This window comes from Perissodus microlepis, chromosome 23, assembly GCF_051167445.1.
Source record: "Perissodus microlepis isolate ML-2025 ecotype Zambia chromosome 23, ASM5116744v1, whole genome shotgun sequence".
Lineage (NCBI taxonomy): Eukaryota > Metazoa > Chordata > Actinopteri > Cichliformes > Cichlidae > Perissodus > Perissodus microlepis.
In genome coordinates, this window is record NC_140482.1 from 33447493 (window position 1) to 33462192 (window position 14700).

The 14700-nt window shown below is 41.0% G+C and overlaps 1 protein-coding gene across 2 annotated transcripts in view; it reads right to left on the reverse strand.

The window, feature by feature from the left end:
- Positions 1-4695, reverse strand: part of grin3bb (glutamate receptor, ionotropic, N-methyl-D-aspartate 3Bb) — a 64098-nt gene extending 59403 nt beyond the window's left edge. The window contains exon 1 of one of the 2 annotated variants that reach the window (XM_084920978.1): positions 4004-4695. In XM_084920978.1, coding sequence (XP_084777104.1) covers positions 4004-4492 — 489 coding nt within the window. In that variant the 5' untranslated portion in view covers positions 4493-4695. The remainder of the gene's footprint in view (positions 1-4003) is intronic. The other variant, XM_084920977.1, reaches the window with a different exon arrangement.
- Between the last annotated feature and the right edge of the window lie 10005 nt (positions 4696-14700).

Genomic DNA, 14700 nt, shown 5'->3' on the forward strand with positions numbered 1-14700 from the left:
ACAAAATGCAAGGTGGTTCATTTACAAACACACAGGTCTAACTCTTTTTTTAAAATTACAAATAATTAAATTGTTACGTACTTAAATTTACACAAAATGCCAGAAATCTGCACTGTCATGAAACACTTTTCACAAAACATTGAAACCTAATTTGTCATGATTTATCGGGTTAAGTCTCTGGGTTCCAGGATATAACTGCCCATTGCTGACTACAATTTGAGTTTATCTTTATAATTGACCCCTAAAATTTTCCACCTTGCCTTGCTTGGTATCATTCTTTTCAGTACAATCTCATTTGTCTGAATTTACAGTTATCTTTTCATTTTGACATACTGTATTAACCCAACTGATCTGAAATCACACAAAATCAAGTCGGGAAAAAGTTAACATTTTTCACTGTAAATCTACAGAAGTGTTTAGTGAATTATTTTCATAACTTGAAATGCAAATATAAATTGTACATTTTAAAAACCTATGCACAAATGTTGTACACAATAAAGTTATATATTATGTATTTGCCTAAAATCGCAGCCGCTGCATCAGGCGTTTTTTCTACAACCATTTATAAATACCAAAACTAAAATGAGAGAACAATCAGGAGTCACAATAAGATGCCACACAAAGAGAGAGGAGAACACTACAGGTCTGAAACCTGCAGGCCTGACAGCAGGAGGTGTATCACTTCTGTTTCCCACCTGGAGACAGTGTTTACACTGCAGTCTGCATATGGAGGGTTTTTGGCACCAACTGTGACATTCAGGACTCGCCTCTGTTCTGACACACAAAACAACAACAACACACTAACTGTACACTCCAAACACGCTACACATCACAAATCTGTCACATCTCAAAACTCGCTGTCGATATTGCTCCCTCTCACTCTCTTTCATCACCGTCACTCTGACAAATTTCCCCTCTTCATAAATAACCAAATCCCACGTGTTGCTGTGTCATTTTTATTGGTCGACGTGGTACACTTTTCCACCAATAGGAAAAGGTGGCATTTTTTTTCCTTTTCTTTTTTCCCTGCTGCCCTTAGAAAATCCTGTTTTTACTGTTTCTTCCTGCACAAAACATGACGCTAGTATTCAGAAAATTATATATTTTTTATTATAACTCTGGTTTTAGTGGCCTAAAAGTAAAACGTAAAAATTGGCATATAGTTTGAAGTCCAACTTTCAACACAAGCTGAAATAAAGACTCAGCGTGGCTGCAGCTTGTAGCTACACAGCAAATTCAAAAGTGTTAAATGTTTTGGTGTTAGTAGTCTTCTTGCAAAAGTAGAGTTAATTTTACTCTAAGTAGAGTCACATTCTTTTAATGTAACTCTGAGGTGTAAAATGATAGTAGTTAAAATCGAGTGTTAAAAATGAGTGTTTCTATTTCAAATCTGGAGGTGTTACAATGGAAACATTAACTCTTGACCTCTTAACTCTGAACTCCTACAGGGGCTATGACACCAATAGAGTAAATTCACAGACTCCGCCCCCAGCACCATAGGCTCCAATCGAAGCTGAAGTGAAGCTGTTTCAGAACATTTTGCTCTACATATTTGAGTTGTTTGCCATGCTTGGTAAGTCATTTTTTCAAAGATTGTTTCAATTATTATTATTAGCTTTTACTTCTGTGGCTCTTTGGATTTGAGACAAAGCTGTGTGAAAGGCATTAGCCATGTTGCTCGGTGATAGCATAATATTCTGTTTTAGCTAGCTGAAAGGTATTGTTTGCGGGCAAATACCACAGCCTTGAAAAAAAGCTTGCATGTGAATTTTCAGTCAAATTTTTGGTCAAATACACCTAAAACAATGTCTAGAATGTGAAATGTTGGTATAATGGTGCTACTTGAAGCCTGAAAATGATCTCCCATAAAAAAAAAAAAAACGAGCAAACAGCAGTAGCAGATGTCCTGACTGGGTTCTACGTTAGCATTTAGATCCCTCCAGAGTTTTGTGCACACGGTTTAGGTAAAAATGAAAAAGGTTGAGGTTTTACATTTAGTTCAGTATTACCTGTTGCCTGTGTCCTTGTCTTTTGGGAAAATACTTTACACAAGTAATGGCTCAAAAAGGATTCTTTTCTTTTTTTACTGTGCTGCAATTGATTTGTGCCATTAATTAGTGTCAACTAATTTTTATTCAATCTCCACATAGGATATGCTTGTGAAGATGGAATATGGGGGAGAGCAGAAGTTCGTTGAAGTTCCACAAAGTGATGAATGAAGGACATGCATATTGTATTGAAGAAATAAGTGATGAGAATGCTGTTATTTGCATTTACCAGGTCACCTATGTCAGACCTTTTGATAAACAAAATTCTAATGAAAGTGACAACATGTACACTGTTACATCTTTCAGAAAATGTTTTGTGGTGCACAGTTCAGAATAAATGTTTTTCAAAAACCATTGCGTCTTTTTAGTAAATGTTTATTTCCAAAAGAAATTTCTAGAAGTTAAGAACAGTAAAATTCCCGCTTTTTAGAATTAATTAGAAGATAACTCTTACGTAGTTAAACTAAAATACTCTTTGAGAGTTAATATATAAACTCTTAACACCTAGTTAGCATTAGTAAGTGTTAAATTATCAACTCCAGACAGATTTGGTGTTTAACACTAAATCAGAGTTAACGTACCAACTCTCCAAAAAGAGTTAAATTAACACTCTGGTGTGGACCCATATAGACACTTTAATAGTGTTGAAATCAAATCTGACAGTGTTAATTTGGACATGCTGGATTTGCTGTGTATGTCAGCTTAAATTGGTCACGTGATTTGGCAACGCAGCATGTCTGTGGACCCCAGACGGTTACTACATTCCATTTCCAGAGTATAACAATTAGCCACCTGTGCTGAAATCTGAAATGCCCATAGTTTTGATTCAAAATATGCTCTAGCACAATCATAAGCATCGGTTGCTACTGACTTCAAGAAATAAAGCCAGTTCAGGCTAGGGGCTGGACCATTTTTTAGTGGTGGTAGTTTTAGAATTTATATTCAATGTTAATTGTAACCAGGCTCAAAGTGGTAATGCTACCTTATTTTAATAAATAGCATTGTCATATGCAAAACTTGGGTGGCATGAGATTATTTTAGGGTGGCATATGCCACCCCATGCCACCCTGTAGATCCACCCCTGCTGAAGTTTAATTCAATTAGCAGTGACATGCACAGTGCCTCCGCACACTTACTAATATCAACGCCACACCTGGAGAACAGAACAGGAAGTCCAGCATCTCTGTTTAAAAGACGTTTCTCTGCGTTGTATCAACATTGATGCATTGAAGCGGCTCAGGCTTCAGACTTACAGTGACGCTCCACCCACAACAGAGGCCAAAGCATCATCTGCTCGTGAGCTGAAGTTTAACGCAAGGACCTCTCGTGGTGGTGAAGATGATGAAACATCATCTTCATCGAAACCAGAATTAAATAATGCTTTAGATGTGACTGTGTCAGCACCAAGGTGCCACCACTGTCACCTTTAGATGGGCAGGACTAATTTCCATGGTAACCTAAACACTTCATCAAACCAACTTCTCCTGAAACATCCACGGAAAACATTCTGTCTCTCTTAACTGATCAGTCAGTTCACTGATAAATCTGATCGGTCCAGTCTCGACTTGCAGGAACTTCTCCTCACATCAGACCAGCTTTGATTTTTCTCATCCAACCTGTTACACACCTGAGCTCCACCTAACCTGAGCTTCAGTTATTCAACCTCAGATGGTTTCTCTGCTACTCCCTTTCTGTTCCCCCATGTTCTCCTCCCTGTTCTCTGTTCTCCTCCTCCACATTCTCATCCCTGTTCTTCAGTTGTTGAAGCTTCAAAGTGAATCCATGAGAGCAAATAAGCAAACGCACACATACGCGCAAGCGCAGTTCCCCCCCGACACACCTCCAGACGTCACACAGGTCAAGGTCAAACCGGGGACTCGGACCGGGTGGTTCCGGGCGGTTCCGAAACACTTGCCCAGGGTCCAGGTGCGGGCTCGCGCAGGCGCAGCTCTTACCTGCGTGCGGAGCGGCTCTCCGTGCTGGAGGACGCTGATGAAGGGGATCTCCAGGGAGGAGGCGGTGAGGTCCACCTGTAGCAGCTCCTCGCGGCTCTGCGGGAACGCGAGCACGGCGGACACTCCCTGCACCACCACGCCCTGGCACGCGCAGCGGAGCAGCGACTCCGGGTCCGCGGCGGTCAGCTGCCGGGGCACGAGCTCCAGGCTCAGGTTGTAGGGCAGGAAGTTCACACGCTCCGGGTCCCGCTCCAGCTCCCGGTCCCGGCTCACCGCGGCCGCCGCGCGGCTCAGCGCCGCCTGGACCTGTACGCGCGCCGCCCGCTGCGCCGGCAGGAGCGCACCGACGCGCACGGAGTGACCGATCTGCGCCAGGAGGCGGCACGGCTGCGGGTGGAGGAGGCACGGCGGTACGAGGAGGAGCTGCAGGAGGAGGAAGGCTCGGAGAGTCCGGAGGCAGGAGGAGGAGGAGGAGGAGGTGAGAGACATCCTGCCGCGCGCTCAGCATCGCTCCTCCGCTGACTCCTGCTGCTCCGACAAACACGAGAGGAGGCTGCTGCTCCTCCTGCTGCTCACAGGAGACTGAGGGAGGAGCAGACTACGGAGCGGAGGGGAGGGGGGGAGCGCTGTCCCAGAAACAGGAGGTGCAGAGGAGAAGAGAGAGAGGGAGGGAGGGAGAGGAGAAGCAGAGGAGGAAATGAAAAGGGGGAGGTCAAAGAGACAGAGGAGGTGGTGAGTGGAGAGAAGAGGAGCAGATTCAGTTTGTTTATTTATTTATTTTACCAACTTGTTTTATTTACTTAATTTTATTCAGTTGTCTCCATTGATGATCATTTAAATTCTTTTTTGTTTGTTGGTGGTTTTGATGATAATCTTCTCTGACCTTCACAATAAAAGAGGCTCCTGATCACAATTTTTCCTGTTGTTATCAGAGATTCATAAAGCCTCCCTCCTTCTCCTGTTTGTATTAATCACAGGTGTATTCATCGGTATTTATTATTGGGCATCTGGAGGAGCAGAAGCAGCTGCTGCAGATGTTTTATTGAAGTTTTGAAGGACGATAAGGTCGGGAACAGGAAGCTGCTGCCGAGGCTTTCTGAGGAGAATCCAGCTCGATTCGTCATCCTCCGAACATCACAGCTGAGAGCTGGGCTGTTACATAACACACACACACACACACACACACACAGTGTTAATATTCCATTTGAAATCTGTGCGAGAAAGTGGAGCAACAATCAGGAAATAAAAACTGACCTGAAATCATTTTTTTCCTGAGCATTTGGAGCTCTGCGTGTTTTTAATGAAAACCTCCAATCAGCTTTTATCTGTACTCTCCTGAAAACAAATGAAATCATTTTCATTACTGAGTGAGAAGGAAGAGGAAGGCAGGGCGATGCCCAGCGAGGGAAAAACTAACTGATAACTGGAAACAAAGACAAAAAATCTATCAAAGTAGAACAAAATTCTAATTTATTTATTGTGAAACATTAAATCTGAAAAATGATGAGCTGACAGGTGCCAGGAAAAAAAAGACAGGAAGGGTGAGCATCACTGCTCACAGCAACTTCAATCAGCTCACTGACTGGTTACTATAAACAGCTGACTTACCACCTGTAGATGTACACTTTTCCAAACAGGTAGGTGTATGTGAGTGCAACAAACCAGGTGAGCAGCCAAAAACAGAGACAATAGTTCCACATTAATTACAGTTGTGTGAGTTCTGACAGGTATGTGTGATCTAGCAGGTGTGTGAGGTCAAACAGGTGTGTGCGGTCAAGCAGTGAAGTCAGCGACATGCAGAGACACCCCACCTGACTTGCTGCTTAAAGAAGGAGCAGCAACCACTCAGACAGAGATCTCAGGTCTCAACTCTTAACCAATGACCACGGGCGGCAGGCGGCCTCTCCAACTTTTTCGGTCTGTGGTGTTCCAGGGCCTCACACAATGGTCCTTTTTAGGAGGAACTCCTCATTTCTAAATGAACACAAACACACCTTAATTCAGAACCGAAGAAACCAAAAGATCGCCTGTAAATACCTAAAAAATACTAACTGCTGCTAGTTACAGTTTGTTTAGGTGAAACACGTCTTTCCTCTGAGCAGATGTTTAGGGGCCAAGGGTCGTCGTCCACAGAGACCAGGTTAGGTCCCAGACATTCAGTCCATCACAAGCAGAACCATCTAGTCCCAGCGTCGCTCCTTACAGGCATCTGAAAATCAGCGCTTCTCTTGGCTGATGTGACAGCTGGTCCATTTTCAGGCTCTGGTTTCTTAGGTTATCCTCTAATGTATTTATCACACCACATATGTCAATCAGCAGTATTATTCACTCTTGTTGGGTCTGGCTTCAATCAAAGTTCAAAGTTCCTCACCACCTCCTCAAAGTTCACATCTCCATTAGTTTGTCACCTGAACATTAGATGGTCACTTTCTCTCCTCCTGGTCTCTTTTGTTCTTTAATTGTTTGCAGCAAGATAATTGGTTCATATGTTCCCTGTTCAGCTCCTGATTGGTTCTTTGGGAGAAGGTGAAGGAATAACAACCTCCTTACTGTTACTATGTTAAATATTTCTATTCAAGATCCAGACTTCAGACCAATTTCCAGAAAAATACCTGGAAAAGTTCCTCGTGGTTTTGACAGACAGTAGATGAAGCTCCATTTTGAGCTGTTTCACAGATTTCAACTGGAAAACAAAACATTTAAAGAACATCATAGCTGCTCCATTTAGAGAAAAACAAGAGGTCAACAGATGGACAGGATTACAGTCTTTGGTTTGTTTCAATTTTTACTTACTTTAGTTTAGCTGGAGCAGAACCTGGCAGCTGCCCACCACAGACCTGGAGTTGCTGTTCCGCTGCGCGTGTCCGCCGTGCTCGCTGAATTCACTTTGCCTTTTCTGTGTGGAGTTTGTATGTTCTCCCTGTGTTTGCATAGGTTCTCTCCGGGTACTCCAGCTTTCTCCCAACTGTCCAAAGACATGCAGTTAGTGGGGTTGGTTTAGATTAGTTTTTACATTATACATGTTTCCCTTAGGCAGTATGGTTAGAAAGCATAGCATACATTTTCACTGCTATGCAAATGACACCCAACTTTATCTATCCATGAAGCCAGATAACACACACCATAAGTTAGAGCAGGGGTCTCAAACTTAAATGAGCCGTGGGCCACTGCTGGCACTGTCGTCTCACTGGAGGGCCACTTTAGTGTTCAAGTAGTACAAAAAAAACCCAACCAAACAAGAAAAGACCCACAAATGTTTCCTAAAAAGTAGTTGTTTTTTGTTTTGTTTTTTAAATTTCAAATATTGTATAACAAGATAAAACTGCAAACGTGAACGCAGATTATTTTTTTTCTCTTTCTTAACTAACTGAAGCCTTTCATCGAACTGCCAAATAACGAAATTGGTTCTCTCTTTCTGGCCAGACACGTGGCAGCACTTCTGCTATCATTTTGTTCGTATTTAACCAAATAAAAAGGCAGACATAAGTGTACATATTAGTTTTTGACTCTCTCTCACTGAACTAACACAGCCAATCCCTGGCATGTTTGTACTCTCTGCTCATATTGCCTTCATATTAAATAAGTTTTTGCTTTTTAAAGAATTATTTTAACATTGCCTCAAGGCGCTCATGAAGCGCCTTGAGGCGACTTTTGTTGTGATTTGGCGCTATATAAATAAAATTGAATTGAATTGAATTGAATTGAACAACAAACAAATCCCCCCTAACAAAAAAAAGTCACTTCAAGGGCCAAACTGCATTATATATTTTCACATCAATATAAGGTCTGTAAGTAATGTGACGTGGGCGGGAAGTGGCCCGCGGGCCACCAGTTTGAGACCCCTGTCTTACAGACATAAAAAGCTGGATGACCTGCAATTTCCTGCTTCTAAATTTATATAAAACATGTTATTGTACTCGGCCTGCTCTCTGTGGTCTCTCTGTCCTTCTTCTCCTTGCTGTTTCTCCCTGATCCTGGTTCTGTTGGAGGTTTTTTCCTGTTAAAGGGGAATTTTTCTTTCCCAAGGGTAGCAGCTGCTGCTCACGAGTGTTGTCTGATTTCTTAGGTGTCTCTCCCGGATATTGTGCTTTACCTTACAGAATATAATGAGTGTTTTTTGAAGTGAAGTTCTATAAATAAAATTAACTAAATTTAAGAAGAGGTCAATCATCAGGTTCACCCGCTCTCAGCTGACTCAAGATGTTAAACTGATGGTGTCATCTGATGGTTTCATCATAGCAAACAGTGAAGATGCTTCATCTTAATCACTTTGACGCTGAACCCGACTCCTTGAGTGGCATTTTAACTTTAGACCAATTTAGACCTGAGTTCTTTCTGCAGATGTTTAGACTGCATGCAGCATGAGAGGCGAGACTCGGGGCAGGATCGACACATGAATCAGATGTTAATCAGTTGCAATCAGCTGATGGAGGCTGAACTCTGACAGCGTCACAGCTGCAGAGAAGATCAGAGGTGACTGGAAGCATCAGTAGCAGCTTTCAGAAAGCTGAAACGTGATATGTCTGTGTGGTGCTGAGGAAGAGGAGCTTAAGAAGAGGAGGACATTTCCGGCTGAACTTTCTGTTTCGTTTCTTGATAAAGCATTCGTGGCATTTTCAGACCTTTCAGTCTGTGAGCTTACTTTTCCTGTGGAGTCACCTGACTGCAGGCAAATCTGCACTGACCCAACATATCTCCTCCTGCTCCTGGGTTTGATGCTCCTGTGCAGTCGAAGCTTTGGGCAGAATGTTAAAGTGTTTGGTGACATTTAAAGAAAACAGCGTAGCAGAGAAGGCGCTAATGTGGAGATTTAGGACGTTTTTTGTGATCACATCCTGAGTCTGCAGACTGATCAAGATGAAGAGTACAGGTTACAGAAGTCTTCTTCAGTGAATGATGTCACATAGGTTGATATGTGTTACTGATTCTGATGTTTGGCAATCCATTCCAATCAAAATGCTTCAAATGTGAAAGTTAAACTGAAATAATTATGCAGACTTCAGTGATGTCACAGTCAATTAATGACCTTTCTGGAAAAGCAAAATGTTTTAGAGGTTTTCCAGTCTGGTTTGAAATCCTTACATAGCACTGAATCAGCCCTTTTAAAAGGTTTTAATTACATATTATTAGCTACTGACGACTATGTTGTTCTTGTGCTTTTAGATTTGACAGCTGCGTTTGTGACACTGGATCATGCCATTTTACTATCTCGTTTGGAGCAGTGGGTGGGCATTAGGGGCACAGCACTGGAGTGGTTTAGGTCCTACTTGGCAGAACAAACTTTTTGTGTCAGTCTCTGTGACCATCTGTCGTCCTCTGTTCCTCTCTTGTGTGGTGTCCCACAGGGCTCAGTTCTAGGCCCCCTCCTCATTTCTTTGTATGTGCTCCCTCTTGGTTTTATACTGAGAAAACACGGTAATGCATTTCACTTTTATGCTGATGACTGTCAGATCTATGTCCGTTTAAAGAAATAAGGTACATTTCTGTACAGCCATTACTTCAGTGTCTGGATGACATTAAGGCTTGGATGTCTCTTAACTGTTTAAAATTCAATGACAAAAAGACTGAGGTGATGATTTTTGGTAGCCCTACTGAGACCCCAAATCTGTATTTAGATTCCTTGGCCCAGCTGTCACAAACCTGGGGGTCAAAGTGGACTCTGAACTGAAGCTTGACAGCCAGATTAAGGCAGTCATAAAATCAAGCTTCTTTCAGCTCAGGCAGTTGGCAAAAATAAAGCCAATTCTTTCAAGGCAGCACTTTGAGACAGTTATCCACGCCTTTGTTAGCACTCGGCTTAATTACTGTTATGCACATTATATTGGGGTCAGTGCTTCATACATTGCTCATCTACAGAGGGTGCAAAATGCTGCAGCCTGTCTTTTAACTGCCACTTGAAAGTTTGAACACATTCCCCCTATTTTAGCTTCACTTCACTGGCTGCCCATTCTTTTTTAGATTTTAAATTCTTTTATTTGCTTTTAAAGCCCTCCATGGCCTAGCCCCAGCTTATCTCTGTGAGCTGCTACAGCCTTATACACCCACCCGCTCTCTCAGGTCAGCTGCTCAGCTGAATGTACCCAGGACTGAGCGTAAACTTTAGCTGCTCCCAAACTGTGAAGCTTTAGAGATTACACAGGCCTCTTCTCTGCCTGTTTTTAAATCACTTCTGAAAACCCATCTCTTCACCCTGGCCTTTGACACCCTGTGAGATGTTGGTTTTTGTTTTTATTTTATTTATTTATTTTTAGTTGATTCTATGTTGTTTTATGTTTTTTTTTTTTAAATATAGGACTGTTTTAATTTTAATTTGTATGTATTATGTGTTTTATTTTTGTTGCTGTTTCATTTTATCTATTGTTCTTAACTTATTTAATGTACAGCACTTTGGTTCTGTACTGGCTATTTTAAAGTGCTTTATAAATAAAGTTGGATTGGCTTGAATCTGACATTTCCAGTAAAAACTGAAGAACATTGATCATCTTCACCAACACGCTGGGCTAATTTTTATTAATCAAAGTGAAATGTTAAACAGCATGACAAAAACATTATAATCACTGATCAGGTTTCTCATATAATTGATTGTATTTATGTATTTCATGTATGGAACAAAGTAAAAGTTGCTAAATGTATCAGCCTTCATTTTAGCTTCAAGTGTTCCTGATCAGGTGCCAAAGACCAGTTTGGTTAGATAGAACCGCTGACACTCTGATCCCTTTGCAGTTAAAGTGCTAGGTGCCATCATGCGAACATCCAAAGACCTCTCAAACCCCAACAACTGGATGCTGGATAGATTTCAATCACTAATGTTCTTCTTTACAGGCTGAGGACATCTGACTGATTGGATGGTGAAACAGGAAACAAACAAATCCACCAATGACCGGCACAGAAAGAAGATCTGAGTCTGGATTAAATGCTGTGGAGAGATCTGAAATAGGAAAACATGCAAGAAAACTCTCAAACATCTGTAACTGAGACAGGTCAACATGTTCAGCCAGATGTGTGAGGATATGCCCCTAATGCAGGAGGTGGAGGAACAGCTTCTAATGCAGTGTCTGTGAAGGGTTTCAGTCATCCAGGACATAGTCTAAGGAGCTTGAAAATAAAAGTGTCTGGACTTTTTTAAGTTTCTTGAAGACATTTCATTCGGAAGCTTGTTCAGTTCTAAAATCAAATGGTGGAGAGTCTCAGATTTTAAGCCCTAGTGGGAGGATCGTTGACCCACTATTGATTATGTGCTTCATCGCATGAGCCAAGGTGTAAAAAAAGGGTGTGGCTCATTATCAGTGGAGGTTTTGGGTGAAACCATGTGTAGGTGGCAGACAAAGGACAGAGAAGTATGAAAGAGGAGTGAAAGAAGTAGGGCTGGGTATCATCACTGATTTCTATAATCGGTTCGGTTCCGATTCACAAGGTCCAGATTCAATTCAATTTTGACCCAGACAGTAGAAATATTATAATTCTGATCATTTATCAGTACATATCCATATATTATGTATCTATGTATAAAAACAAAGCTGACACTTGTGAGACTTTGTCAGAGGTGTGAGCATCACAGCCGATGTCTTTGTGTCAAAGTAACTGAGGATAACTGAGAAACAGAAAAACATGAAGGATATTTCCTGGCCTGGCATTTCATAGCAGAGAACCACCTTAAAAATATTCTGCAGTAGATCAAAAACTGAAGAAAAATATGAATCAACATGTGAAAATTACCTTACCTGCTGCTGAAGTGAAGCAGAGCAAAGTTACAGAGGTTTTATTAGAGACACAGCTAAGCAATAATTTGTAAAAGGTTAAATTTCTGAGGCTTTTATGTCAGAAGTTGACAGCACTGAACACAACAGTAGACTGGTGCGTAATTAAGCAGTGAATAATGCAGAAAACTGAGATTTTTGATGGTAAACTGGTCTCTGAGTACACAGAGAGAGAGAGAGCTGTACAGGAACTGTGATTTTATTGTGGTGGAAGCAAAACAGCCAAAGTAAGAGGGAATTAATGACGATGTTTATCAAACGTGAAGGGTAGTTTTGATCTTCTTTTGCTGCTGGTTCGGTGAATTTTGGTCAGAGTGGCATCTATGAGATGTCTGCGTACGTGCCGTTGGGTGAACGATCTGCACTTTGTGTTTACATCTTTGTGCAGAATCCATTTACCTGCTCTCATTTGCTGTTTTAGCTGTTTGGTGGTTGTTAAAATAGTTTTGGAAGCTTTCACCGTAGATTCTGGTGTTTATGGCAAAAATACATTTATATTTAAAAATCGATTCAGGATTCAATGAATTGATATCGTGTTATTTAAGCTAAAATAGATTTGAATCGTAAAATCGATTTTTTAAAACCCAGCCCTAAAAAAAGAAGCCATCTATGTCCACTGTGAACAACCATCTTTGAACACAGGGCGGGGCTTATGACACCAACTGTCAGCCACATACAATCCAGTTTTGAGATCCTTCCCAGGCGCGTTAACACCCACTCACATATTGTGTCAGTTGATCTTAATAGGTCACATGATAGGGTGAGGCAAGGTCTCACAACTCTCAGATTAAATGTCTTCATCCTCCTTCTACTGCAGTGTTTACACACAGGAACATCACATCATTATACCTGTCAAATAAATGAAAAATGAATGAATAAATGTTTGTAAAATGATTTTATCTCCTCTGTGCACACCAAGGCAGTCACACTTGTTTCCTCAGATCCTCTAAAAAAGGCACAACACGGCAGGAAGTGATGGAAGAAAAAATCACTGCAGGATTTCAGATTTTCTCAGCCTTCATCTTAGCAGCTGTCAAACAATTTCCAACCAATCGGAGGTGTCGACTGCAGACATTTGGTTTTAATATGATTTTGTGATGATCTGAAGTTTAAAGTGAGCTCGTGAAAAATAATCAGGTTGCTGAATATTTGAACCTGATATTTGATCATTTTTCATCATGTGTTTACAGATTTGTGGCTCACACGAACTTCAGTCTACAAAAACACACTCTTAATAAAAGATGTTTTTTTTTATTTGCAAAATGGCCATATTTGGAAGAGACGGTGGATTTATTAGCTAATGTGAGCTACTTTCAAACAGACTCACTGCTCAGCAGCATCCAGTCAAAATCCTTGAATTTCACTGTGCACCTAAACTGGAGCTCAGACGTCTTGGAGAGTCTGCTCGTACAATTAACAACATTATTATTATTGTGGTCAGATAGCAGCATTAAAAATGCTACATGCAGGGATTTCAGGTTATGGTACCCTGCTGTGGACACTTCTGCTGAATGTGACACTGACAACTAAAACACTATTAAAGTCCTCTAAACATTTACCTATTAATTGATTAATTTAGACTAGTATGAAAGGGCACGAGGGACCTCTCCCTCAGCAGAAAAAGCTGTAAACGTATGGGAAGTACTAATTGTATGCCTCCTTCAAGCTGTCCAGTGGACTGGAGTCTTTGCCGGGCTGATTCTGGCCTCCGGGCCTTATGTATGGCACCCTTGCTGATGTAATCCACTAATTCTCACAGTCTTTAACAGAGATGTTCAGCTCAGCCTCTCTCCAAATATCTTTTATACCGGTCATGTGACCAGTAAAACTGATACTGGGGTTTTCTTTGTCCTTGGACTTGTTTAATTAAATCGATCCCTTATCGGGCTCTGGATTGTAGTTTGAGCAAAGACAACATGTAAAAAAAGGTTTTTGTGGTTTTCCTGTTTGAACTGACAGTTTTCTTCCACCTGCACATGTCTGACTTTTAATCTCAGACTTTAATCCAGTTTTCAATTTTTATAATGTGTTTTTTCCCTCATGTTAGTTTTTATTTATAGTTTGACATCTGGGCTCTTTTTATGTGAACACCTGTCACTGCTGGTTTAAATAAAGGTTGAAAGGCTCAAATGCAGCGTGCCAGTTTAACTATGAACACAAATTAAATGTTTGAATACAGTTTGTTGATATTCAAATCTTCACTTTAAAAACAAGAGTAGTAAAAACATGAGATTATAAAACAAGTTAAACTGTGTCACATCTTCAAACACCTGATTACAGGAAGGAAAACACGCCTGTCTCCTACTGAAAACACAAAAACATTTACTTTCTGGGGTTTCCTTGTCTGGACGATTGTGTTTTTGTGTGTACAAAGTAATTCACCTGGAAAAGCTGCTGCACACCTTTGTACAGATGTGGACAAAGTGGAACCTGAAATTTAATTCTTCTCTGGTTTTCAGGACCTGGACCCTGATCCAGGAAGCTGGATCAGCTAAAACTCTGAGTTTCTTAAGCCTGACTCTCCATCTTTGTAACGGAGAGCTCTGGAAATGTAATCTGATTACATTTACAGTAAATGTAATCTGATCACATTTACTGCAGATTCCCCATTTACATCCCTGTGATCAGTCATTTATCAGGCTGATCAGTGATTGATTATTGGTCACTATGATGGACAAATGTTGGATCTTAGTGTGAATATCTCAGTAAAAATGGATAGCTGAAATGACTTTCTAAACCAGACGAGTTTAAAGAAGCAGCTGCTGAAAGTAACAAGTGTAATCTAAAGAAATCTGATTACATTTCGTGTTCACAGACAGATCCACCCATGTCAATGACTGTTAAACAACATTTTAAAGGTTCAAAGTCTGGAAGTCACCTGAATCAGTCTCGGCACGTGACCCAAAATCACCCAGAAGGAATCATAGGCTCACACACAGG